The following is a 27,759-nucleotide window of genomic DNA, read 5'->3' as shown; positions in this document are numbered from 1 at the left end:
TCAGATGGTCTCATTAAATAATCCACCTAAATCTGAACATGACTTTGCCTTCTTACTCACCCTGCTGTAATATTAATTTATTAGGCCTCAGATTATCTTGCAAGATTCACCATCTTACACGTGTTTCCACTCCAGTGATTTCATTTGCCTTTGGGTTGTATGGGCGCCACATGGCTGTTTGTCTTTAGAGGGAAAATATATTAAATACACAAAAAAACTATTTTTACTGGGGCTGTGAGAACTTAAAAATGGACGCTTTAAAACGACAAACCGTGCCCGCTCCATTACGAGCCTTCTGTTTATCGTAAATATTTGGAAATGATCGGGTAAAAATACACGACCATGGCTACGCCTCCACTGCACGTTTCAGCCAATAGCGTCGAGACTCTTTTAAAGGTGTCAAGGGGCACGCGGTGGAGTCTCACTTCCTGGTTGAAGATGGCGGATGAGAATGAGACAGCACCGATGCCGGAGAAAGAAGATGTAGAGGATCACGCACACTGCAGCGACTGTGAAAATGAAGAGCACCACTTTGACGATGGGTAAGGAGGCAGGCTTACTCGGTCGGTGGCGTAAAATACGTCACGGCTCTGGAGATTTTAACAAAATTAACTTAAACTAAACCTCGGTGAGCAGTCGGGATAGACGGCCATCCTTCGACGTTGTCCAGCCCATTTTCTTTCATCCTATTGGTTAGTAGCAACGTTCGCTTGCTTGTTCTTTCATCCGATTGGCTGAGAAGGATGTCTTTTCCAAATATAGGCTGGACTTAGCGTTTTCCTAAGTATATGGTTAGAAAGGAGAAAGCAAAGTGCGTTTAGAAGCCAATTTTACACCAAGACGCATGTTTCTGTTACTCATAAAACTTGCAGAAAAAATAAACTTTTAACTAAATTGATAGTTTCCGGTGTTCTTCGCATGCCGTTGCTGTGTTGACGGTAAATGATGCAAATCACGTTTGCGCCAGCTGACATGTAGCGTATTAGCTTGCATGCTAGCGTACCTGGCATTGTCTGTGTGTGTGTGGATTCGGTGCAAGATCAAAAGTGAAACAAGCACAAACGTGCATGCAAAAAGCACTCAGCTTAAACATAATATACCTGGGCCCCGGCGTTGTGAAGTGAGGGCTTTGAATTCCCTCTTTAGTCACATAATTGTTCACGATCTTAAAGCAGCCTAGCTCGGTTGCTCTTACTCAGTACAAGCTTTGATAGAAACCCTGTTTTTTTTTTTTTTTATTGTATTTTTTTTTTTAAAGAGAGAAGTGGTGTCACATATGAAACCGCGTGTCCGCAAAGCAGCTGACCTTTGTTTTTAGTAGAACAAGTGGAATAAGAATGCGTCTCTGTAAGATAGTTTTCGCAAACATCTGATCACTAACTGGAGGAAATCTGACTCCACAGCCACGCGTTACCGTTTTTAGAGACACAAAGAAGCGAATAAAGATAAAATCTGAGAAATAAATTAACCTAATGTTGCAGAATTCTACCTCAAACCCACGTTGCTGTATGGCTAAAGTAGGGTGACCATATTTTGATTTCCAAAAAAGAGGACTCTTGGCTCAGTCATGAAGGACTTGCTTAAAGAAACATATTTGACATATTTAAAAGATTCCTTCTCTGTGCAGTTAATGGATTGTGAATTGTAAACTATGTCATATAGGCTTTTACAAGTCAACAAGTGCAAAAAAACCTTAAAAGCCCCTGAATTAAATAATGGTACAGAAATAATGCCTCATCTGCATAAGAAAAATTACCAGTACTGGGTCTGTACGAGTGAAATCTCTTTTGCAGTTCGTCTGAAAAGATGCACTTGCGCTTTGGGATCTTTTAAACAGTTGCTGTGCGCTGTCTGTCCCGTCTGTGAGCGCAGAACAACTCAGAAAGCAGCAGTTTGGGGATGATGTCACACACATGGGTCCTCTGTTGGAATATAGGAAAACTCGGCCTTTTTTTTTTTTTTTTTTATCAATCTCAAAAATCCCCCCGGACAGAACGTGAAAAGTGGACATGTCCGGGGAAAAGAGGACGGTTGGTCACCCTAGCTAAAGTGAAACATATTCCCCTGCAGGTCTTTGAACCTTCCTGCACTCAGAAACAATTGTTTGGCCCCTTAACTGCTCTACCCTGTTGAAATGGAAAGTGGGAGAACAAACCATTGAATGTTTTGTTGTCCATTGTTCCAGTCACTTGCTGGGCTCTTGTACATACAGTACATAAACACACACGCACAGATACTCTTCTTCTAGATGTCATCTGATTCACCATCTGTGCTGGTGTTTCAAATACAGGCTGCGTACTGGCCTGCATTTCTCCCCTCTTGGACACTAATGAGATTATCCTGTGTAAGTATGTTGCCAGAAGATGAAGTAGCTGGCTGGAGATATGTGGCTTTTCTGGTTGGAGCAGATCAGAAGAGAGGGTTATTCTGAAAATCTGCACTCACTTCTAAACATCCTGCAAACAACTTGGGAATTTCTGTATGTTTTAGCTGAAGGACTGGTTTTATTGTGTTTTTAGCTGCCCTAGAGCTACACCTCGTGTTGTTAGTTTAAACACACAGCTACTCCTCGGCTAACAAGGCTTTGCATCAGCAATGAAATGTAAATTGTGTTGGAAGTGTCGGTGGTTTAATAAGCTTGGGTGTTGTTTAAAAGCAGATCGCAGAAAATAAATTTCCACCATGATTTTCTTTTCTTCTGAGATCAGTCTTAAAAAGGATGCCATCTATTTCTGTCCTGTTCCAGTGAGAGGGGTCTTGGGGACGACACTGGCGCCAAGAAGAAGAAAAGGAAGCAAAAAAAGAAGAAGAAATCTGGTGCCACAGAAGCAGCTCAGGACCCCCTTGCCAAGGCATGAATTTATGCATTTCTGTCTTAATGGGTTATAAACCTAACCTAAAAGGAAAGGAGAAACGGTCCAGTTAAGGTGTAAACTACTAAAATCACAGTTTAGATACAGAATGGTTAAAGACTGTTTAGATAGGATCGACTTCTGTTTGTTGTTGTCTTGTTTGATGTATATTTGTGTTTACTTCCCAAACAGGTGAATTCGTTGCCAGCTGATAAGCTACAGGAGATCCAAAAGGCCATTGAACTGTTCTCTGTTGGCCAAGGTCCAGCCAAAACCATGGAGGAGGCCACTCGGAGGAGTTACCAGTTCTGGGACACACAGCCTGTGCCCAAACTAGGTATGGTTACAGATGGCGTAGTTCTGTATTTCATGCCAATATGTAGCTTATAGGTCAAATCTTTAGGGATTGATAAAAGAATGTTTTTGTTGTTGTTTTGGGGGTTTTTTTTCTGCATGTGGACAAAAGTGGGCTTACACAGATGGTCAGTTAACACAGAGTGAACAGAAGGGAAAAAGGCTTGTGCTTATGACTCAAGTATGCAAAAGCTCGGTACAACAGCATTATTTTGCAATCTGTTGGTGAAATGTGCCTGGAATTGTGAAAGGAATTGATGATTAGGCATGGTTATGAGGAAGCTGCACATCTATTTCTCTCATTTCTTTTTTTTTTTATTTTTTTTTTATTTTTTTTATGGCTCATGAGTTTTTATTCTCTTTTTACAGGCTTGCATTTTAGCTTTAAGATCAGCGTAGTTTTTTTTTTCTCTTCCTTTACAGAATTTACAGATTTTATTTTTAGATATTGTTCTACTGTTCACGCTTTCCCCCTCAATGTCATGTCTAATTTCCCTTTAAAGTGTGTGCACGAACAAGGTGCTGGTCTCTGATAGGATCGGCCCCGTTTTACGCCTCGTTGTTGCCGTGTTTTCTGTGTATAGTTTGTCAGAAGTACATCAATGCCGCTACATTTTATACGCTTTCAAATCTGATTTAGCTGTCGGTTAGGATGGAGACGATGTAAACAGGGCGTAAGTTGGAAGAGTTGGAGTGGTTTTTAAAGGGACCCGATTCCTGAAGAAAACCCGTCTTTGGAGAAAAGAGCTTTCTGAGACTGGCTTTCTTCAATTTGTGACTTTGTTTAATAACTAATATTTCCAGTGTTGAATATTTATGATTTAATTTCCTTTTGTTTGTAGATACTAATTCTTTTTTTTTATCAGTTTAGTACTTGTGCCTCTTTTCAGAGAAGTATATCTTAATTTATTTGTGTGTTGGTTAGTCTCCAAATTGTAATCGCAGCTGTGTTTCTAACTTCGTGAATGACACAGTTCGTGATTCGGCAGCCACCCCCCAAAGAGACATGCACACATGCTGATACAGGCACCTTGCAATGGATATTTCCGTGCACAGTTCCTTCTGTGACTTGCAGAAGTTGTAGTTACACCTTTAAGCTGACGTCACATGTTTATTTATGGTTTGTAATTAGACCGAAGGTCCGATGTGACCAAATACTTAAAAACAGGGCAACAGTATTTTTACAATGAAAATCATCCTAAATGTGCATCATGGTTGTAAAAGTGTCATTTTGAGACACAGTGAATGAATGGTACACATAAGGGGGAGGTGATTACTTTTTTTTTTTTTTTTTTGGCCTGTCCCGTTTGGCTCTTTTGCCATCAGAATTGTTGTCTAAAGGCAAAGAAAGATGCCCAACGGATTTACTTTACCAAACTGACCATCCCAGCCTTGCCGTAATGGTCCATTTGATTCACCTTTTATTGTTTATTTTATTTTCACTTACTGAATACGGGACAGACTTGACTGGGGGAAAGAAGGGGAGAAAGAAAGAGGGAAAGAGAAACAGCTGAGAAGAGGGACGGGGGAGAGGGGCAAAAGACAAAAACCAACAGAACGGGCAGAGAAAAAAAATGCATATATCAATCACCTGGATCACCTGCTGAGAAAGAAAAAAGAAAGCAAGCAGAAGAGAACAAGAGTAATAGAATAAACAACATCACAATGATATATGGGAATATGACAGTAAATACTAAATGTTAAACATTATTGTGCAGCACATAAGATCAACAGAACACAGTGTGCTTTGAGGTAGGAGCCAAAAAGGGTGTAGTTTGTGGGTGTGATCACCCGTGTGTACACCTGTGAGCATGGACGCGCTTGTTTTTTGTTTTTTAAAAGGTTCCTTCATGTAATAATCTGCTAGGGAGTGTGGGGGGGCCACAGCCCCGTCCTCCAGGGCGTGAAGCAGGTGTGGAGGAGATCAAAACTCCAGACATCCAGAGGCCCCCAGAACACAAGAGACCAAGGAAGACCAACAGAGGGGCAGCTGCGCCACTGTCCCGGAAAGAGCTGAGGAGAGTCCCAGATGAGGGCTCACTCAGCAGCCGCGGAGCAGCCGCGGAGCAATATACCGCAGATGTGCTCTTTTTGTTTGCAATCTGGTGAATCGGGAGGCCATTTGAGTACACTGACCTCATTTCATGTTCAAGTATCCAGTTTGAGATTACTTGACCTTTATTATATGACATGGTAGCCTACTGGAAACAGCCATCAGAAGATGGGTACACTATGGTCATAAAGGGAATCACACTGTCAGCAACAGTACTCAGGTAGGCTGTGGTGTTTAAATGTTGTTTTATTCTGAGGGGCCCAATGTGACCAAGGAAGCTTTCCCCACACTGTTGCTTCACTGCCAGTATCCTGAGCTGTTGGCAACATAAATCTATGCCGAACTCTGACCCTACCATCCGAATGTCACAGCAGAAATTAGGACTCATCAAACCAGGCAGTATTTTTCCTGTCTTCTGTTCTGCAGTTTTGGTAAGCTGAATTTTAGTCACAGTCTCCTGTTCGTAGCTGACAGGAGTGGCACCCACTGTAGTCTGCTTGAAGGTTTGACTGTTGTGCATTTAGAAATGCTCTGCTGCATAGTTTTGTTGTAACAAGTAGTTAATTGAGGTCCTGGTGCTTTTCTATCAGCTCAAAGGAGTCTGCCTCTATGCTCCTTTGACATCATCAAAGCGTTTTCTCCCAAATAACTCACTGGATATTTTCTGGCCATTCTCTGTAAGTCCTAGAGATGGTTGTGGGGATAATCAGTAGTAGATCAGCAGTTTCTGAAATATTCAGACCAATCCATCCAGCACCAACAACCATGCTACAGTCATAGTCACCTAAATCGCCTTTCCTCCCTATTTTAATGCTTGTTTTGAAATTCAGCAGGACATCTTATCAATGTCTATCTGCCTACATGCACAGAGTTGCTGTCAGGTAAAGGGCTGATGAGAGATTTGCATAAATGTTGGGAATGTGTACCTAATGAGGTGGCCAGTGGATGTGCCATTGCTTTCTGGTCTTCTAAGAGTGACGGTCTAAAAGAGTGTATATAATTTGCAGGTTTTTGTGCTTTGTCAGACTTCTGTTTACTTTTCCTTCAGGGGAGACGGTGACATCACACGGCTCCATTGAACCTGACAAAGACAACATTCGAGAAGAGCCCTACAGCCTCCCGCAGGGCTTCAGCTGGGACACCCTCGACCTAGGGAACCCCGCTGTGGTAAGAAAGCATATAAACACTCACAGCAAGCATGCACAGGAGGAATTCGTCTTTCAGTAACAAAGTCCTGGACTCGTGGTGCTTTGCACTACATTTTGTTAAGAAACTAGTGTTTTGTTTTTTATTCCAAGTTTGTCCTCTCAGTAATTATGTGACTGTTTATGCAGAAGTGCTTGTTGTTTGGTCAGAGTGTAGTAGCAGTCCAATCAGAAACTTTGTCCTTTTGTCAAATGTTCATTGTAGAAATGTGGTTTGGTTTTGTTTTTTAATTTGGTGCTCTTGACTTTTTAAGATGACTCTTATTCTTTTCTTCTCTCCACAACCAGCTCAAGGAGCTTTACACCCTTCTCAACGAGAACTATGTTGAAGATGATGATAACATGTTCCGATTTGACTATTCTCCTGAGTTCCTGCTCTGGTAATTTCTCATATTTAAATATTGTTCAAATATTAATACAAGTGCATAGAAATGTGTGGCATTTTTGACTGACCTTGTCCTCCTCAGGGCCCTGCGACCTCCTGGCTGGTTGCCTCAGTGGCACTGTGGAGTGAGGGTTAACTCCAACCAGAAGCTGGTTGGCTTTATCAGTGCCATTCCTGCCACCATCCACATCTATGACATGTAAGTAAACAGAATAGTTTGGCGGGGGGGGGAGTCGGTATGTTATTCTCCGTCCATTATTTACTTCCCGATGGAACTTGTTTTGTTTCTATTACTGGCCTATGACTAGTATTTCTAATAGATTGTATTCAGTGTGTTATTGAAATAAATAAATGTCTCATGATTGTTTTTTTTTTTTTTTCTGCTTTAGAGAGAAGAAAATGGTTGAGATTAATTTCCTCTGCGTCCACAAGAAGCTTCGCTCCAAACGAGTCGCTCCAGTTCTGATCAGAGAGATCACCAGACGGGTCAACCTGCAGGGAATCTTTCAGGCAGTGTATACTGCTGGAGTGGTACTACCCAAACCTGTGGGCACATGCAGGTGGGTGTGACAGGGATATTTTCTAACCCCAAGCCCTAGGGTTAGATTTCATTCACTGCTTAAATTGGTACTTAATGACGTTTCCTTCGTGCAGGTACTGGCATCGCTCTTTGAACCCTCGAAAACTAATTGAAGTGAAGTTTTCCCATCTGAGCAGGAACATGACTATGCAGCGGACCATGAAGTTGTACCGCTTGCCAGAGGTTGTTGGCGACTAACACAAATTTTCAGTCACTTTAGAAATTGCCTTTCTTCCAGCATGTCTTTTAATGTATTCGTCCTTGTCATCGCTCTTTCAGGCCCCAAAGACTTCTGGTCTGCGGCCAATGACCAAGAAGGACGTGCCCGTGGTGCATCGCCTCCTCCGTGAATATCTGAGCCAATTCAACCTGGTGCCAGTCATGAATCAGGAAGAGGTGGAACACTGGTTGCTGCCCCAAGAGAATATTATTGACACTTATGTGGTGGAGGTAAAGAATCCAGAAAAAATCTTTGAGGGGAAAAAAAAACCCTTTAAAATTCTCTCCAAGTAACTAAGGGTTACTTTGTTGTCATTACAGAATGATGGCAAAGTGACAGACTTCCTGAGTTTCTACACTCTGCCCTCTACCATTATGAATCATCCTGTGCACCGCAGTCTAAAAGCGGCATACTCCTTCTACAATGTGCACACCACCACCCCCCTGCTCGACCTGATGTCTGATGCCCTCATCTTGGCCAAATCGGTGCATGTTCAATCTTTAAAAACATGTTCTCTGAAATGTTTACTTTCAAAAACCTAATAATTTTTCCTGTTTCTTTATTCAGAAAGGGTTTGATGTCTTTAATGCACTGGATCTAATGGAAAACAAGACTTTCTTGGAAAAGCTTAAGTTTGGCATCGGTGATGGGAATCTACAGTATTACCTGTACAATTGGAAGTGTCCCAGCATGGGGCCGGAAAAGGTGCGTTTCTGAAATGACTTGTTTCTTTTAAAAGATTTCGTTTTGGGCTTTTTGCCTTTTTAGTGACAGGTTTGCAGTGAAGAGTAGACAGGAAATGGGGGATGGAGTGCAGGAGAAGATAGGGCAAAGTGCTGCAGGTTGGCAAATGTGGGCTGCTGCATTCCTGTCATATGGGCACCTGCTGTAGCACAAATATGAAACCATCTTAAGGGAATTTTAATGTTTCAGGTTAATTTACCAAAAGATATAATTGTTGTCTGTATTAATTTTGGGTATAAATTGTTCTGGTATCATTGTGCTGCTCACATAAGTATTTGCTTTTTATGGTTGTTCATGCAAGAGACTGTTTAACCTGTCACTGCAGTTGGATTCACACTTGTATTGCAGTTTTGTTTGTGGCATCATGTATTTTATTTTATTTTTTTAAAGGCTAATTGTTCACATCTTTCTCATGCATCTAGCTTTTCTGTTACATTTTCATCCAGTCTCATGCAGTACTACTACAGATGCCTTACATGTGCCATAGTGACTCCTGCACAAACCCAAGCTACATTTGTGACTGTTTTCATAACTGCTCCGTTGCTTCTTTTCCAGGTGGGATTGGTTTTGCAGTGACATCCCTTCTAATGCAGAAAGCAAGTGGCACCATCAGGTGAGGAGGTGGCACAATCGCACTGGCCACCTGACAGATGAACTGATGACCTCCTACTTTAAGAATGGAAACCCACCGCCCATTTTTACTTTTTGACCTTTTGAACTTTGACCTGCACTACCGCTGCCAGGCAGGGAGGCAGGGGGGAGTCTTCAGCTCTTCCCTTCTTCCTCGATCACATGGACCTTAAGCCATTGTAGTTACCATCCCAAACAACTGTACATCTGAAAGCTGTCTTGATTGTACCATACTCACAAGAACAGTTTGCACAGGTTACTGGATACCAAACGCTCATTGTTGGTGACAAAGCATACCGTATGTGTAAATAATGTCAAACATAACTGCGAATTACACCCTAACGCATACAGACTAGAGCCTACTGTTTGTTGGAAGTGCTTTTTGCAACTACAATAATTCTGTCATCCTTAAGTTTTAGAGATAAAAATCAAAAGGATCAAAATTATTTTAAAGAGAAAACGGCTGAAAAGGTGAGATAATAAATACCAAAAGTGTACACAAGAATAAGGGCTTCTGTTTTAGAGTTTCCTTGTCAACAGTTTTTTGTCGTTTGTATTTTGCTTATCAGAGTCGGTTCTGGCAGTAATGGAGGCATTTGAGCAAAGCTTGAAGATGAATTCCAGAGAAGGCATTTATTTTCTGGAGTTTCTTGTCATTAACTTTCTTCGCCACAGCTTGCTGCACTAACTAGAACCCAGTTACACAGACTGATTAACAGTTCAGACAAAAAAAGTCAATCATTTTCTACGTGGTTAGACTGCAATGGAGAGGTTTAAGGCATTCTGATCAACATTTATAAGCAGGGATACAATTTATAAGGACACCTTAAGTTCACAGGGCTCCAGTTGCAAAATCCACCTTAAGAAGTCCTTCGATTTGGCTCTCACTGTATACAAGTCTTAAGGGCAAGGGTTTTTTTTAAGCTCAGTATGCAGATTTTGCTTGAGGGAATCACACAGGATGTCTTAAAGAGTCAAAAACTTAATGTATAAATGTTGCAAACTGTAATAGACCATAAACAGTTGGAGACAAGTTTACATATTTGATGAGCTGACATCACTGATAAGGTACTTTTCCCTGCTACAAGTCCACAATATTATTAACAATCATAAAATTTTGCACCTCACACATCATATTTAGCTTACACTGACCATGCCATTAGGTAGAGTAGGTGGGTGTTGGAACTGGACCTGTGAACAGCAGTCTGGACTTGCAAGACCTGCAGCGTGGATGGATGATAACTGGGGAAATGCCCCAGTTAAAATATTTTGTAAAATGTTGGTTCTATTTGCAAACGGATGTAAAAAAAAAATAAATAAAATAAAAAATGAATAAAAAATGAATGGTGCAGGAAATGCATGAAAAATATGTAGATGTTTCTTTTAGGGTTGGAAGGGTGTAGAGCAGGGGTCGGCAACCCTGGGCACGCGTGCCACAGTTGGCATGCGAAGGGTTAAGTGATGGCAAGACCATAGCTGGACTGGCCACCGGGCATACCGTGGCTTGATGGATTTTTTTTTTTTTTTTTTTTTTTTTTTTTGGTAACGGTATAAACAATGAAAGTGGTGGATTGGCCAGATGCTGGTCGGTGTGTAGAAAAAAAACAAAACAAAACTCATTTGTTTGGTGGTGGCTATGCCGGAGCCTCCACAGATTCATTAACATTAATAAGTGGTGGAGGCCAGCAGGTGGATGAGAGAAAGGGGAGGCAGGAGAAGGAGAGACCCGAGGCGGCCGCCGGTCCGAGTGTCAGGTGAACTGAACTTCAGGTAAGAAGTTATGACCTGCAGTCTGTCTGGGTCAGATATAAACCAAGTTTAGGTGTAGTTTATTTTCGTTGTGCTGACTTTTTACAGTCAGTTACAATAACTCGTACTGCGTGCTAGCTAGCATGACAGAGTGTCTATACAGCTGGGTGGGTGCTATGATGTTACTGATAGTGAACTTTAATTCACAAGCTTAGTAGAGTTGCCAACCATCCCATACAAAGATGGAATCGTCCCGCATTCAGAGAAAATATTAGGCGTTTGGTGTTGAGCTGAGAAGGGACGCAGTTTGTCCCGGACTTCAGCTAGAATGGAAAAAGGCACAAAGGTGGATTTATTCTGTTACTCTGCACAGCTGCCTCTTCTCTCTCCCCTGTTGCTACTTCAATCATGAAACTGGTCAATCATAAGCTGATCGGCTTTTCTCTCTTGTTTGTTTATCGCCCACTTTGCGCCAGAAAGAGGAAACCGCCGGATGTCGCGCTAAACAACAGCAGCACGTTTAAGCTTGATCAGCTGTTGTTAGAATTTATTTAATATTTCTTTCTAGTAGCTGATGTTTGCTGGAGCCACAGCTGTAAAACCTGCTGGTCATGATATCGGTTTGGATATCTGGTGAGAGGGAAACATGAAGATGAAACCAGGAGATGTCCTTACTGAATCATTAGAGCTGAAGAGCTGATGGAGAAACAAGTTTACCTTTAAGGTGACATGAATGAGTTGAAGGGTTGGGTTGAATATTAACAAACATGCCATATTGGCCCAGTTTATTTCTCTTATCATTGTTGTGAGGAGACCATAAATAGCGTTTGTATTTTCTGTTGTACAGTTCATTTGCTATTGTGGAGTTCTTGTTATGGATAAAAAGTGTCTTTTTTTTGTTTCAAAACAGCTGATAACTATTTGCTGATAGCTGCCAACATCTGCGAACAAATATTCTATAAAGTGGTTCTATATATTGTGTAACTGTTCATACAGAGCGTTATTAAATTTATTGCTAATGCAATCATATGGCACACTGACTTCTGAGGAAATTTTAAATGGCACTTGTCATCAGAAAGGTTGCCTACCCCTGGTGTAGAGCTTACTGTGAGGTTTTGGTAAAGTCTGATTAAATGGGTGTTAAATATAGCTGTACTTAAATAATTTCCTCCCCAAATACACAAATGAGGGTTTTAAGAAGCTTTGAAACATCACACAATGTTCCTCGGCAAATAAGTGTTTTTTAAACATTTAATAAAATGTCTAAGATAAGCCGGAGCGAGGAATTCTGTAACTGCAAAGGTGGAAGGTGTTTACCTTCTAGGCAACTTTTTAAAACCTTATTACGCAGAGACAGCCCAATTGTAAGATAATTTATTAGCATTATTGTAAGGTCCTTACCTTACAATGTAAAGCGCCTTGAGAAAACGGTTTGTTTTTGTTTGTTTTTTTTGTTTTTTTTAATAGTTAATTTAATCAGTGGTTTAACAAAAGTAAAACACTGCAAAGAGATGTTGTGGATCATGTACACTACCCTGCTGAAAAGACAAATTTTATGCTTTGGCCATGGAACTTTTACAAATAAGATGAACACTGCTTTATGTGAATAAAGCAGCAGCAAAACACAAGGACGATAAAAGCAGCAGCAATAAAAACGTAATAAATTCATTAGGACACAGTAAATTTCAACTTAAAAACATAATAAACACCAAAGGAAGCTGTCACGTTGAACTTGACGGTAATTGGTCGAAATATAATAACGCGTCCCAAAAGGGAGCTTCTGATTGGGCAGTTTCGCCACCTGTCAGTTATGTGGGCGGTACTGATCCGAGCTGTTAAGTAAAGGCTCTGGTTTTTGATGGAACCCAATGAGGAAGTGAACGCCGTGACTGTGCCGAGTGGTTTGGGAAGGGGCGCAATAATGATCGCTGTGAGCATTATTTGTGCGGCGATTGTCATATTTTTATTACATTATGTCTTCGGCGGCCGCGGGCCTGATCCCTTTGAGAAGGACACTCGTGAACCGCTAAAGAGGAGAGTTTACGACAAGAAAGAGAAAAATAAAGTGCTGAAGCAAGGTGAGTGAAAGGTCCATTACACGCGGAGTTATGCAGGTCAAGTGTCAGCCTTTGCATTTGAACTATTCAAGTCAACTATTTGACTCATTCTTATTTATATTTGTTTGTGGATTTTTATAAGTCAGCAGACAGATGCTTAGCCAGAACTGAAACTAGAAGTTGTTGTAAATTGTGCTAATTTCATGCACTCCTCATATAAACATATATAAATAGATATAAGATGAGATCTGTGGGTTTGGAATGGACGTTGCAAAGTTTATAAAAGTGCAAGATTCCTTTGGTACTTTTGCCAAACCAAGACTGCAAAAAAAAAAGGGAGCAGCCTAAAAATCTCAGATAATCTCTGCACAAATAAAAAAAGGAAGAAGGAAATCTGGACAAAAACTGGAGATCACAGTCTACAAATTTACAATAAACATGACTTGGATATTTTATGTTATTACATTGGGAAAAAATATGAGGAAAAAAAGTACTACAAAAATGTGTAAATGTCATACTATAAACTAATAAATAAGTCACAAAAAATAGTTTTTTACCCCTCAAAGTTAGAATCCTATAAATATACCCAGTCTGCTGATTTTTTTTTTTTTTACCCCATTAAACTTCCCATTTTATTTGGTTTGAGAAATTGTAGTTATATAGTAAGTTGTAGTAATAGCCTGAATACACCATGGTATGAAAGTGAGCAAAACAGAATATCTGGAGTTTTTGTGAATCTGACACCAATTATGTTTTAAAATGATTCTTATTGGTAGTGCATGACTAGGATTCTCCAATTTATTACTGTTATGCTAAAACCATGCTGGTGATTGAATGGTTTGTTTCCACTTCTTTAGGTTTTGTGGCCAATAGAGTACCGGAGAACCTGGATGCCATCGTCATCGGCAGTGGGGTTGGTGGGCTCGGACTTGCCGTGCTGCTTGCAAAAGTTGGAAAAAGGGTTTTGGTTCTGGAGCAGCACAGCCGGGCCGGAGGATGCTGCCACACGTTCACTGAGAAGGGCTTTGAATTTGATGTTGGTGAGATCAGTGACTCGTGTTACCTTATTATTCCCTAAAATTAAAATATATGTATTTTTTAAAGAGGAGAGAAGATTTGACAGTTTTTGCAATGATGATCTTTGGTTTGGTGAATACTTTTCGATCTCGATTAAGGGCTCTGAAGTCTCCTCTCTGTGATCTACACAATCATCCCACAGGAATCCACTACATTGGCGAACTGTTGGACCACAAGCCGTTTCGATGCATGCTGGACCAGATGACCAATGGACAGCTGGAGTGGGAGCCCCTGGAGAAACCAGAAAACCGCCGCCGGTACCCCATCTACAGTGGCAGGACTCGCTTCACAGATGAACTGAAGAAGTGTTTTCCAGGAGAGGAAAAGGCTATTGACGAGTTCATGAAGCTGGCCAAGGTAGAATCACAGTTTAGTTTGTGCCTCTGCAACTTAGTGACTTTTATTAGCATTGCAAACGTATTTTTTGAGTAATAAGTAGGCTCATATTTTATTGGGTGGACCTTTATTTGTTATTCCAGCATGTGAAGACCTTTCCTCCTGGGAACTGTGTGTTTATGCACTTTTATTAGCCAACATCTGTGGATGTTGCACAGATAATCAGCTGATAACTCAAAGGTCGGATTCATGAGGCAGCATCTTTTTTTTTTTTTTTAGCTGCAACATTACACAACTTCACTCAGACTGAGTTGCGCCAAAGTTTGCCCTTCGGCATGCAAATACAGGAGCAGTTTTTCCTTGGTGCTTTTGGAGGGCACACTTTTTAATTAACCTTCTTCTTCTCAATCGCTTTAAGTTATGCAAACAGTCTTTGTGTCTCTGGTTCAGATCTTTTGAAACGTATAATAATAGTTTCTCTCACAAGAGGATTTTTCTAAGAGACTCTTTATCTTTCTTGGAACCGTGTCAGCGTTAACTAACTTCTCCCAACAGATACAGCTCAATATTGTAAAACTGATCATTTTTGCTGTACTTTTGGTCTATTTTACTCCACAAAACAAAGTGATCCATTTTTGGGAAATTAGAGCATATCAAATATTGATAGCAATAACAATACATTATTAATTTATCATAACGTTTTATGGAGTAATAAGGAAAGGTGCACTTGGACTGGCCTCATGGCACCTTATGGCCAAGTTTTTATGGCCTTCTGGCACCACCCATCTGTTTCACAAACATACTTCTTACATTTGTCCATTCTCCTGTAGAAGTATAGCCAGGAATATATTTCCTTGCTGTTGCCACATGATATGTAATGAGTATGAATATTATGTAAATTTAGTGATAATTTAAAAATATTTAATTATCACTAAATGTATGTAATTTGTAATCACAGGAGACAAGACTACTTTGCTTACACTTTTTTCCACTGTGTGTTTCATGTTCAGAAAACTGGAAACGGAGTTTGGTTCCTCGCTCTTCTGAAGATTCTCCCTCTCCCGCTGGCTAAGTTCCTGGTTCATACCGGCCTACTCAGGCATCTGTCTTTCTTCTTCAAGATGGCTCCCCGCAGCCTTACAGATGTGGTCAACGAGCTGACAGAGAACAAGGACCTCAGGGCTGTCTTCAGCTACATCTTTGGCACCTATGGTGAGCCCAGCTATGGTTTTAGTGGTGTAATCAGATCAGTTCTTCGCTATGCTGTTCTCACTGTTGGTTTCCATCTCTGATCTGCAGGTAAAATTCCCAAAGATGCCAGCTTTGCCATGCACAGTTTGCTAGTCACCCACTACCTGAATGGCGCCTGGTACCCTAAAGGCGGAGCTAGTGAGATCGCCTACCATATGATCCCCATCATTGAAAAGGCAGGGGGCGCTGTTCTGGTTCGAGCTCCAGTCAATCGCATCTTATTCAATGATGCCAAGGAAGCTTGTGGTGGGTCCTCAGTTTCTCTACACACAGTTAGCTCAACATCCCACAGAGGAGGTGATTCACTGTGTTTGTGTTTTATGGTTTCAGGTGTCAGCGTAATGAAAGGTCAGGAGGAAGTACACATCCATGCTCCTCTGATCATCTCTGATGCTGGCATTTTCAACACATACCAGAAGCTGATTCCCAAAGACCTCCAGACCATGCCAGGTAAGAAAGGACTTTATTTGAAGGAACATTGAAGATGTTTTTGACAGGAAAGTGGCAAGATAGTGGACACTGTCTTTGCTAAGCTTCAGGCTCACTCCTATAAACAGTCAGCTTGACTGGTCATATTATAATAAGCAGGTGTCAACTGAAAGACCTCTCCCAAACCACACATCATACTCACCACTGAACTGTTTGCTCTAGTTACAGTGTCACACTGTGTTTACCACAAACAAAGATAGATGCCCATGTGCAGTCCCCACTCTTTCTCAGCAGTCTACCTGCTTTTATACATATAACATTGGACAAGTTACCCAAGAGAGAGAGGGAGCTCAGTTTTAAGAGAAGCCATCTCAGATTTTTTGCAATTTAATTACCTTCCCTCTGAGCATAGTCGACAAATAGTGAGGTCTTACTATCACCCAGTACTGACAATAACTGTGATTTTTAAAAAATATATATATAAATATCTTATTACAAATATAACTTAACTAACATAACTTTTGGCACAGCTTTCAAAACATAGACTTACAGCATGATAAAAGGTCATAGGGTTAGCAGACTGTGGACTTGTGTGAGCACAGTGGCCGGGGATGAGATCAAATTCCTGCCAGAGTTGGCTCAGTCTGCTCCTGGGTCCAGTTACAGTTGAGGAGGTAAAGTTGATCAGGGCTCCAACAGACTTGTAACTGTAACTAAGGATTTTCTTTATTCTGATCAATTAGAAAGCCCCAACATAGAAAAAACATCTTGCTAACAGTTCCTTTATTTGTATGATTTGCAGCCTAAACCCTGGATTTTCCTAACTAAAACACCAGCGTGTCATGATATAAAACGGAGAAAAGTACCCAGCCCTCACATTTGAGAGGATAAATTTGAGAGATAAGTAAATAACAAAGTTCCTTGTTCGCCCTTTGCTGATTGAGTCACTGAGTAATCATGTCAGCACTCAAAGACCTTAAAGAATAAGTACTGATGCTGATGCACAGTGCTACTTGTTGCAGTACTTGTTTTTCCCTCTAATCAGGGGAATGACTCATGCTTCTAACATCAGTTTTATATTGCTTTGATCTGTTTGTAAAGCTGTACTGTGTGCTGTGCCTCTGCTGCCTTCCAGCTATCCAGAAGCAGCTGAGTATGCTGAAGCATGGTGAAGGTGGTCTGAGCGTTTTCATGGGTCTGAATGGGACGAAGGAGGAGCTGGGCCTGAAAGCAGACAACTACTGGATCTTTGCTGAGAACAATTTCGATGAACTGTACGATGTCAAGCTTTTGTTTTCATTCCTTTTACAATTAGGACCAAATATAGACTTTGGTATTTATAGCCAAATCAGAATATTACAGCATAATAATGAGATACACAAGTATAAAATCTTACCTGTACATTTTTTTTTGCCACAGCAAGAAAGTATCAGAAATGTCTGATTTTTCATGGTGAATGATAGAGAGAAATGTTCAGAATGCAGATGTTGCAGATGCCTAAAGGTAGTTTTTGGTCCAGTCCTTAATGTCAGTATAAATTCAGAAGAGTCTCTTATTTGTATTTTTTTAAGGGTTATGAATTATATGAAGAAAGACAGAGAAGAGGCAGCAAAAAATGTACCTCTCCTCTTTGTCGCCTCTCCCTCAGCTAAAGATCCTACTTGGGAGGCGAGATCACCAGGTACAGAATCACAAAATCTCAACTCGATAGATTATTTTATTTTATTTTTTTCAAAAACAGTCTCATTTTTTTTCTTCACATTAGGGAAGTCTACTTTGAGTCTGGTCACTTTTGCCAAATATGAATGGTTTGAGGAGTGGAAGGATGGCAAGGTGACAAACAGAGGGCGCGACTACACGGAGCTGAAACAGGCATTCATTGACACCATTCTAGAAGTAGTAATGGATGTTTTCCCCAAGATCACCAGAGACAAGGTAAAAACTCTTCCCATGTAGCTTCTAGTAGATGGGCTTAATGATGGAATTTGGCACTTATGTACTATATAAAGCAAAACTTCGGTTACAACCACCTTATTTATATAACTTAATCAAGAATGCACTCAACAGCTATGGCCTTTGGCTCCTAAAAATAAGCTCTAGGAACAATCTGTCTTCCATTGCTTCAAACTCTCTCAGTCCTGCAGAACGTGCTTTCTTTTTATTGTGGCTGATCTCTCATGAATCGTGGTGGAGCAATTCTCCAAAGGGGAAGAATAGAAGTTTGTGTAAGAATTCTTTTATAATCTAAAATTCTCTGCTGCACAATTTGTTAATAATTGCTCATTTTGAACTGACCATCAAAGCAAAATCACCATTTTAAGACCACTTGTTGCTGAGTGTAGTTCACGAGTTTGATTATATCCCCACTTTATGTACACACCACCTGTTTATGGTGGGAAAGTTTCAAGGGTGGCTAAGAAGTCACATTGCAGAGCCGTATTAGTGAAGCCAAAAACAGATTGTTGTTGTTTTGTCAAAGAGTGACAGTGGTGTTGTATTGTGACAGATCTAAGGAGGGAATGGTTCAGGCTGCATAAAGTTGGAGGTTTGAAAAACAGCTAAAACATCTTTCTGAAGCCAAACAGTTCATGACTAATACAATTAGGACCTCTTTACACCACAACATCGGATTTGAATTCAAATAAACAATATGTTAAACAAGTGCAGACTTTCAGCTTTAGGCCAAAGGTTTTTGCACACGTTTTTGCATTAACTGTTTCAGAGGCTCAGACATAATTAGATAATTGCCTGACAAGCAGTTTAATAACCAAGTGACTTCCGTATGGAACTGTATCACTACTTTTTATTAATAACGTGTCTGCTAATAATAACCCAAAGCATACTGCAAAAACAACCAAAGGGCTTCTCAAGGCAGAGAAATCAGACATTTTTCAAAAGCCAAATCAGTCACAACCCAACAGAGCATGATTTTTAGTAACTGAAGACATGCATTTTAGGTTAACTGGTGATCATCTATCTGTGTTAGCCCTGTAATAGATTAGTAACCTGTCCTAACCTGTAGTCCACCTCTTGGCCCATGACAGCTGGAAAATAGGCTCCAGCCGAGCTGTGACCCAGAATGGGACAAATGGAAGAAGACAGATGGATGGAAGCAGTCTTGAATTCCTAGTTAAATAGTTCTGTGCAGCCATATATTTGTTTTTTCTCCTTGTGCAGATTGAATACATTGATGCTGGTACTCCCATCACAAACACACACTACATCGGAGCCCCCAAAGGCGAGATCTATGGCGCAGATCACAGCATCAGCCGGTTCGACCCTGAGCTGAACATTACAGTGAGAGCTCAGACGCCACTGAAGAACCTCTATCTGACAGGTGTGTGTGAATCTGTGTGTTTAGAACATCCAAACATCCAGTCAGTGTGCTGTGATTTACTTTTCATGTATAACACTTGATGCCTTTGTTTCACAGGCCAGGATGTGTTTCTGTGCGGTTTCGCCGGTGCCCTCGCCGGAGCTTTCACTTGCGGCTCTGCCATTCTCAAGCGAAACCTCCATCTGGATACCATCGCCTTGGCAAAGAGGACAGCATTTATTAATACCAAGCTGAAAGGGGAGTAACTGCCTAACACCATTCAGCTGAGAGAGCGCTTCATGCAGCACTTAATCAGTGCTGTGACACTTTTGCTCATCAGTAACATTAAAATACTGGAAAGAGTTTAATCTTCCATAACACTTGGAGAACTCATATTAATTTACATTTCTCTTCCGCGGTTTGGTTAAGTTGTCTGTAATACCAGATTTAACATGTCTGAATAATGTGGTCCTTATAAAAGCCTACTTGTACTTACTCAGGCTTTAACACGACTCATGTAAATGCTTTGTGAGTCATTCACAGACAGAATTAATATTCACTGTGTTGTGTGGTATTTTATGCTAATTTTCTTTTGCACATAATGTGCCTAATTATGACATATGTTTGATTTACTTTTTTTTTTTTAAAACAGTTCTTTCATTAAACATTAAACAAGGGGTGCAAATAATAAAATGGTTACAACTGTATCTCTGGTGCACTGTGTGTTTTATGAGCAGGTCAGATTAATTTCTCATTGTACTGGGAATATTTCTATTCCCAGTACAATGGGAATTAGAAATAGTCCATGTAAAGCAGACCCACTTCAGTAGTAATTATTAGGATCTAACCCAGCTTTGAGTGAATGACTAAAAAATGGCCACTTGCCAAAAGCTCTTCTTTGTTTATTTGTTTTGTTAATGTCCAACACCTGAACGCAGCATGCTGTGTACAGTGACATTTGACAGCAGCGTGGACACGTGTACCAGGAGTGGGCTTAGCTAAACGCAAGTTTTGTGCTTTCTGATTAGTTGGCGATTAAAAGGGGTGTGATTTTTCTCATAATTTCTGTCATGCTGGTGACAGTCACGCAAAGACATTTTCACGTCGTCGCCGGGTGGTGGCGAAAAGGGCGCTGAACACTCTCAGGTAAAATTAAAAAACGACAGTAGCTATTTTAATCATAATTCAGAGTTTATTAATACATAAAAACAACGGTGTTACAGGTGGTTTGAAGCGGTGCTGTGACAGCTGGTTATTACCGTTTGCAAACCCTCAGTTTACTCGCAGAGCCTCATTAGCTAGCTTACTGTGACTGCAGCTAGAAGGGCGTGTGAGCCGTTGTCACCCTAAAAGTGTGTCTTTCGAGCAAAGTTCAGGTTAATTTACCCTGAATTTCAAGAACAATGAGCATCGGCACTCAACCTTTGTGCTATGAGCTCTTGGCAGAAGTAGGACAAGGCTACTATGGTAAAGTGTACAAAGCCAGAGAGGTGGGAGAGAAACAGCGCCTCCTCGCGGTTAAGAAGTTCACCATCCACGGAGACACGTCGGAATCCGGAATCCCTGCCTTCATGATCCGAGAGGTGGCGCTGCTGCGCAAGATGCAGCACTTTAACCATCCCAACATAGTCAAGTAGGTTTATATGTCATTTACAGTCCTAATACAACACAGTGTGACATAATCTATCTTTAACATGAAACATGAGTTCAAAGAAAGGCCTGTTTTTAAAAAAAAAATCTATTTATAAAAAGAAAAAAAAAGGTATTTAGTGCTTCAAAATGTTTTAATGTTAAGCACTATCACTCAATGTATAGTTTTTTAAATTAACAAGGCTGGTAATTACCAAAATCGATTTGATGTTTCTGCAGTGCTTAATTCACCATTATGCACGAGCTCTTTAATCCAAATGCTATTTTTTAATGCTAAAATATAATTATTGTTTTTAGCTAATGCGTTTTCATATTCAGTTCAGTTCATTTTATTTCAAACATTTCAAACATATGCTTTCACAATCATTACAAAATATCCTTCCATTATTTGTTTGAAAAGGAGTAGGCAGAAGTATTTACTTATTTGTCCCTGCCCCCTCAAGTTTTACCTCTCATTCATTTAATTTTCTTTTAGTCTTAAATTAAACAAACAACATAAGAAACAAAATAAAACAAAACAAACATACATAAATCAAAAACAAGAAATAAGCAAGCCCCACCACGGTATAGTTTCTTTCATATGAAAAATACAGAATGTGTAAATTTGCAGATTCACAAGTTATGGAAAAACAAACAAACAAAAAAACCAACCCAAAAAAGAACTAAAACACCATTTCCAGCAACATTACCGTCCTGGGTTAACCCTGTTTTCTTCATTCTTATACTTATTTAAAATGAGGTTTTTATAGTTTAATTTTTTACTTTCTTTTATTTACAGAAACAATTTTACAATTTACAGATTTCTTTTGGAAGCAATTTATTTCTTACTTTATACATTATTTGCACTGTTTTAAGCTTCACCAAGTCTTGGAATTTAATAGCTTGCATTTTGACAAAGAGTGCATTTGTATGGTCCCTGTACCCCACATTATTTATTAATCTAATGGCCCTTTTCTGTATTATAGTTATTGTTTGTGTGTTACTTTTGTATGTGTTTCCCCAGACCTCTACACAGTAGCTCATACATGGCAGTAGTAAAGCACAGTATAAAATGTGCATTGCTTTCTGATCCAACATATGCTTTGCTTTCCCCAGGACGGAAATGCATTGTCAACACATATTTCTACTTTGATGTTTCTCTTTTGTTTTCCAAATAACATAAATCTGGTTTTATCTAGATTCAATTATAATTTATTTATATCAAACCACTTCTTTAATATCGTTATTGCCTGTGTGACCATCTCCAAAACCTGTGGCAATTCCACACCTGAACACAGTATATTTGTGTCATCTGCAAATATTACAAACTTTAAAATCTGCAATACTATGCAGATATCATTTATGTACATAATAAACATTTTTGGACCCAGTACTGAACCTTGAGGTACTCCACAAGCTATATCCATCAAATTAGATTTATATTCATTTATTTGTACATATTGTTGCCTATTCCCTACATAGCTTTTTAACCAGTCCAAAACCACTCCCCTAAACCCGTACCTTTCCATTTTTTTTATTAGAATTTCATGATTAACAGTATCAAACGCCTTCTTTAGATCTAAGAAAACTCCGAGCACATACCCCTTATTATCCATACATTCCGTTATCTTTTCCATTAAATCTATTAGTGCCAAAGCTGTTGATCTGTTGCTTCTGAACCCATACTGACTATCTGTCAGTAATTCATATTTTTCCACAAAACTGTCAAATCTTTTTATGAAAAGTTTTTTCAGTATCTTAGAGAACTGGGGGAGTATTGACACTGGTCTATAGTTTATAAAATGATGCCTTTCACCGGTTTTGTAAATGGGAATAAATTTAGCAACTTTCATTTTTTGTGGAAAAACCCCTTTTTGAAACGACAAGTTGAATATATATTTTAATGGTTTTACAATACCATCAATAACTGTCTTTACTGTTACCATATCACTATCATTCCAATGTGTACTGGTTTTGTTCTTAAGTCCTTCTAACTATGTCATGAATCTCTTTCTCATTCTTAATGAAAAAATATTTACATGATATTTTTTCATTAAGAATGTGTTTTCTTGCTTTTTTAAAAGATGTTCTTATTAGATGTGCATTGTAATAAAAGCATTGTAATATAGAACTTACCTTACGTTTGACATTAAACTGGATTTGCAACTAATTGGTCACTTAGAAATTACAGCAATAAAAAAATGGCTACACCCTAATCTGTACTGACATAGGGAGAGAGGCACCTGAACAGGTAACCAGGTGTGACACAAAGAAGCAAACCACACTGATGTCTTCCAGATGCTCTAATGATGATCTTGAGTTGCTACATTTGAATTTTTTAGATTAAACACACTGATGATACACTTTTACATGTAAAATCTAAGTATGAGATGCTATTTTTCCAGTTTGTTAGACCTGATGTTATTTACTCTGTAGCTTCATTCTGTAGCCTCTGAAAGCTCTTCGTGTTACATGCACTATGCTTGATTTGTTCCTTTTAATTTTATGGGAACGCTTACAGGGTAGCATTGGAAAATCATTTCATGGGTATCTGTGTACAGTCTTTCAATCCTCTATTATTGTTAACATCCTGCCACAACTCCTGTCTAGCCTCACTTTAAACATCCCTTTGTCCTGTTAATTTCAAGCTTTCCACAATTCTAAATTGATTTTTGGACATTTATCCTAATTTGGTTTCATTTTACTTGTGCACTAATTGTGTGCATTGACTTGTTTCAACTCTACCGCTGTATACTACTCTGCAGGCTGTTGGATGCATCTGCTGTACCAGTGGGCGTGAGCCTGGACCTCACACTGGTCCTTGAATACATTGACCAGGACCTGTCCACCTACCTCTCAAAAGCTCCTGCTTCTGGACTGAGCCGTGACTGCATAAAGGTGTGAGTCACGATCTGATATTGCTTTGCAGTCAAAGCTCACAGCTTGAGATAGAATCGTAATTACTGCCATGCTGCTCCCAGGATGTGATGCAGCAGTTGCTGCAGGGCCTGGACTTCCTACACATGAACATGGTGCTGCACCGAGACCTAAAACCAGAAAACATCCTCATCAGCAGCCGTGGAGAAGTCAAGATTGCAGACTTTGGACTGGCACGGATCCTCACCTTTAATATTGCTCTTACCCCAGGTGTAAGTGAGACAACAGAAATTTGATGTTAAGCATTACGTTTCACTACAATAATCCTATCTTCACACAGTTTTCTTATACTCGGCACTGTTCTTGGGCCTGAGGTGAAAAAAAAACGTATTCCTTTTCTTTGCTTCTTCCACCCCCGCCTGTAACTTTATGTCTTATATTCTCTCCCGTTTCTGCTCAGGTGGTGACACTCTGGTATCGAGCTCCTGAGGTGCTGTTGAACTCTGTTTACATGTCCTCGGTGGACGTGTGGAGCGCTGGATGCATCTTTGCTGAGCTCTTCCTCTTGAGGTAAGAGCTGCTCAGACTTTGTATCGCTGGAAGACATATTTGACGCTGGAATGTTATTCTAAATTTGGAGATAAAACCTTCTGTACAGTTGTGAAAATAGAGATGAAGTTGGCGTGTGATTTGAGCTGAGCTTTGTTCCCACAGGCCGCTGTTTCGGGGATACACAGAGGTGCAGCAGCTGCAAAAAATCTTCCAGTGAGTGTTTTTGTTTTTTGTGTATATCTTTAAAAAAAACGGGGGGAGAGCTTCTTTGCTCTGCACTGCCTCTCTGCTGTCATGCAGGGTTGTTTGTAACAATAATACTGAAAATGCACCAAGAAACACAGGAAGCGGTCAAGCATTTGAATTTTCATCCCTGTGGTGCATGTCATCGTTGGTCCAAACCCAAACCAATCGGGATAAAGCCAACCCAGAACCAAAGTAGGCCTTTCTATTGAGGGACTGGGGGCTGCTGGAGGTTAACTTTCTCATTTCTTAGTTTGCTTAATCCTTTATTGCTCTTCTTGGGTCTTAGTCTCCCCACAGAGATGGAAGCAGAGGAGACAAAGAAGAGACAAGGTGAAATTAGAAAAGTCTATAGTCAAAGATGCGGTCAATGCCAATTTTACCAGTTTTACAGCTGACTGCAAGAATACGCAAGAAAATTTGTCAAAACATTAGTAACCCCCTCCTCTAATCCACGCAAGCCATCCTCCTCACCAAAAAGTTTGTAAACATATCCAAGTTTGTTTACCTTTGTTGTATCAAGGACAATGAAGAGAACTGTTAACCCTGTTGATTTATAACATAGTCACATGGGCTGTATGCAGTCTTGCTTTTGTCCAGATGCAACTTTGCAAACTTTAGCCGTGGCCTTTAGAAAGAAGAGGGAGAACCCTTCCATACAAATCATACCTTTTCTGATTGTACCATACTCTGTGTTTTGTGCTGCTGCACAGTTGTTCCTTGCTTTATGTTTTTCAGGGTGATTGGTTTGCCTGGTGAGGAGGACTGGCCCACAGACAGCCCGATCTCATATTCAGTCAACTGGGGACCTCAAGGCTCTCTGACCAAGCTGCTGCCCAACCTGGGCCCAGATGAGAATGACCTCTTGTCTGTGAGCAGATCTGTGTTTGTGTGTTCACGTTGCACTTATGACAGCTGTGTCCACATCCCCTCCGTAATCACTCGTTCAACACAGTAGAAAAAATAGAATAGTTGAATTTGTGAAAAAAAGGGCATGAGATGTACACAGCCCTGCTGTCAGCGCTATGAGGCTGTTTTTAGTCAGAGCGGTGCACATTTAGCTTATGTTGCCATGGCAAACATGTTTGCCACATAATGTTTACCTTGTTTATCATCTTAGTTTAGACCGTTTATATTTGCAGAGCATTAAAAAACAGCGGAGTTAAAAAAAAAAGTTATTTTTTCAGGACACATTGATGCCACTGCATTTAAATTCAGGACTGAAAAAAAATGTGCATCATTCTGATGGAAACGTTACATTTTAAACCTAATGTCATAGCAGTTCTGTTCCTGTTACACAGCTTGCAGCCAGTGTTCCCATATCCACGCCTCTACGGAGTACCCAAACTGCCCAAAATAAAAAAGGAAATTAATTAATTAAAAAAAACCTTGTCATTAATTATTATGCCATTTATTAAATTAATATTAAAACTCACGATAATTTTTTTCTAAAATTTCTACTTTTATATTTATTCCCTTTCTTTCCATTTTATTTTGTTGAATTTTTTTAAATTCAAATATATTTGCATTATTCCGCCTAATTAAACAAGGCTGTTTCATCTCCTGAAATTATTTAAAGAATAGCCCAAAAGTTAACCTACTGATAAACTTTGAATGATGGCCCCTTATTTGCATAAAGAAACAGAAGTGCATTAAAAATTATACAATTTAAAAACATTTGAAAAAAAGTACAAAAAGGAAAAAAAAAATACATAAATAAAATAAATATATAAAAATAAATAAACTATTTAATAGAAATATTAATTATACAAATTAATAGTAAATTGTATTGTAATTACACTCAGTAAAGTATTGTAATGACTAATTACATTTTTTAAATATTTATTTATTTGGCATTTTTGGTCCTCCATAATGTGCAGTGCTTGCTTGCTTTTGTGTCTTAATATAAGTAATATTTTGTTCTTTGGGTTGCTGATTTGAATAAGTGATAATTCAAAAATCTGAGATTAATCAAAGGCAAACAACTTTGAGAATGTGGTTTCACAAAGTAGGGATAGTAATTGTCTGTAAACCGTTAGTAAGGTGTAACATCTCCTCACCTGCAGCAATGTTTGGTATTCACACCGAGTCGCCGCATCTCAGCCGCCAAAGCCCTGGCTCATCCTTTCTTCATGAAGCCCTGAAGATCTCGGTCGAATGAGGAGAGGAAGAAAGAGCAATTCAGCTGCTGCTCTGAGCTTCTCCCACCTACATAATAGTTTTGTGCCATAAAATCCACCGTCAACTTTGTTTAGAGCGCAGTTTGATTATTGCCTTTGAGAGGTTTTAAACTGCAGTCACACCATCATGAGAGACTGTGGTCAGGTCTGAGGTTTCCACCTTTTTATACATCAGTCAATTAGGATGCCTGACTCGCCGAATATGGATGTTATGGCACACAACCTTGAAGACAGTGGGTCGTATTTCGATAAATTCGATAAATTTCAAAACATGAAGCGGTTTTATTTTACACTGTTATAATTTCTTATTTCAACTTCATGTGTTTTGTGTGTGTTCTTTGATTTACAGAGTGTGCTTGTTTTTTGTTGTTTGGTTTTACTGTTTCGTTACATGCTTCAAAAACCTATTATGAGCACCTTTAAGTTTGTTGCTGTTTCTTTAACACAAAAAATCGTTCTAGAGTTGATTGAATCGGAGGAAATTTCACACTTATTTTTGATATTGTTGTAAAAATATTTACTGATAACTGATGGTGTAATCAGTATAGAGCACACTGGTATTTGTGTGTGTATTAACAGATTGTTTTATTTTTCTACACAAGTTGCACTGTTCATTTCAAAAGCATTCCTATAAATAACTGTCTCTTACATTGGGCTGAGTTTGAATTTTGTTCCTTGCTGTGTGTTCCACTTGCACTTTCAAAGTGCGAAGACAAGGGGGCGCTGTTATAACACTTTTTTCCAACAGGAAGGGAGCCGTTACAGTGGAGCCTGCCTTCACATTTACAGGTTTCACAGTAGGGACAGGTTAAAGGAAAGCCCTGAACTTTTGACCCCTTCCTTGCTCTGGTATATTCTGAGGAAACACTTGTACCCTTTAAGGGAAGAATCACTGCAAACTAATATTATCCTGAATGATCACACTTATCCTTTGGAACATTTACATCATGATGGGAAAATTCCTTCCAAGAGGGCAATGTCCTCCAGGGAGCCAGTGCTGGCTCAGAACCTTATTAAAACCCTTGATGTTGTTTTATCTG

General features: G+C 39.7%; 3 protein-coding genes across 3 annotated transcripts; all 3 read left to right on the top strand.

Annotated features, from left to right (window-relative positions):
- The first annotated feature begins 327 nt into the window (after positions 1-327).
- LOC308411094 (glycylpeptide N-tetradecanoyltransferase 1-like) lies at positions 328-9,643 on the top strand. Its single transcript, XM_080904837.1, has 12 exons — positions 328-542; positions 2,747-2,852; positions 3,045-3,189; positions 6,308-6,426; positions 6,753-6,844; positions 6,932-7,048; positions 7,239-7,409; positions 7,504-7,612; positions 7,709-7,879; positions 7,970-8,134; positions 8,217-8,354; positions 8,949-9,643. The coding sequence occupies exons 1-12, from the start codon at positions 343-345 to the stop codon at positions 8,967-8,969; spliced, it is 1,554 nt and encodes a 517-aa protein (XP_080760963.1). The 5' UTR covers positions 328-342; the 3' UTR covers positions 8,970-9,643.
- A 2,987-nt stretch (positions 9,644-12,630) lies between these two features.
- retsat.2 (retinol saturase, tandem duplicate 2) lies at positions 12,631-19,880 on the top strand (the record flags this gene model as incomplete). Its single annotated transcript, XM_080906021.1, has 11 exons — positions 12,631-12,850; positions 13,687-13,869; positions 14,049-14,263; positions 15,253-15,454; positions 15,542-15,739; positions 15,824-15,943; positions 17,058-17,196; positions 17,494-17,603; positions 17,688-17,857; positions 19,100-19,259; positions 19,356-19,880. 11 exons carry the CDS (start codon positions 12,631-12,633, stop codon positions 19,502-19,504), a joined length of 1,866 nt encoding a protein of 621 aa, XP_080762147.1. The 3' UTR covers positions 19,505-19,880.
- Positions 19,881-20,641: 761 nt separating this feature from the next.
- Positions 20,642-26,696, top strand: cdk21 (cyclin-dependent kinase 21; the record flags this gene model as incomplete). Its single annotated transcript, XM_080905899.1, has 7 exons — positions 20,642-20,871; positions 23,633-23,765; positions 23,849-24,016; positions 24,205-24,314; positions 24,459-24,509; positions 25,278-25,410; positions 26,606-26,696. 7 exons carry the CDS (start codon positions 20,642-20,644, stop codon positions 26,681-26,683), a joined length of 903 nt encoding a protein of 300 aa, XP_080762025.1. The 3' UTR covers positions 26,684-26,696.
- Positions 26,697-27,759: the final 1,063 nt, after the last annotated feature.

The sequence above is a fragment of the Rhamphochromis sp. 'chilingali' genome (assembly GCF_963969265.1).
Source record: "Rhamphochromis sp. 'chilingali' genome assembly, chromosome: 15".
Classification (NCBI taxonomy): Eukaryota; Metazoa; Chordata; class Actinopteri; order Cichliformes; family Cichlidae; genus Rhamphochromis; species Rhamphochromis sp. 'chilingali'.
This window is presented reverse-complemented; position numbering and strand designations above follow the sequence as displayed.

Excerpts from the sequence above, each read along its gene's own strand:
- LOC308411094 (XM_080904837.1), top strand. The coding sequence starts at position 343 with ATGGCTACGCCTCCACTGCACGTTTCAGCCAATAGCGTCGAGACTCTT. Across the intron at positions 7,410-7,503 it reads AAACCTGTGGGCACATGCAG|GTACTGGCATCGCTCTTTGA; the intron begins GTGGGTGTGACA and ends TCCTTCGTGCAG. Across the intron at positions 7,613-7,708 it reads AGTTGTACCGCTTGCCAGAG|GCCCCAAAGACTTCTGGTCT; the intron begins GTTGTTGGCGAC and ends TCGCTCTTTCAG.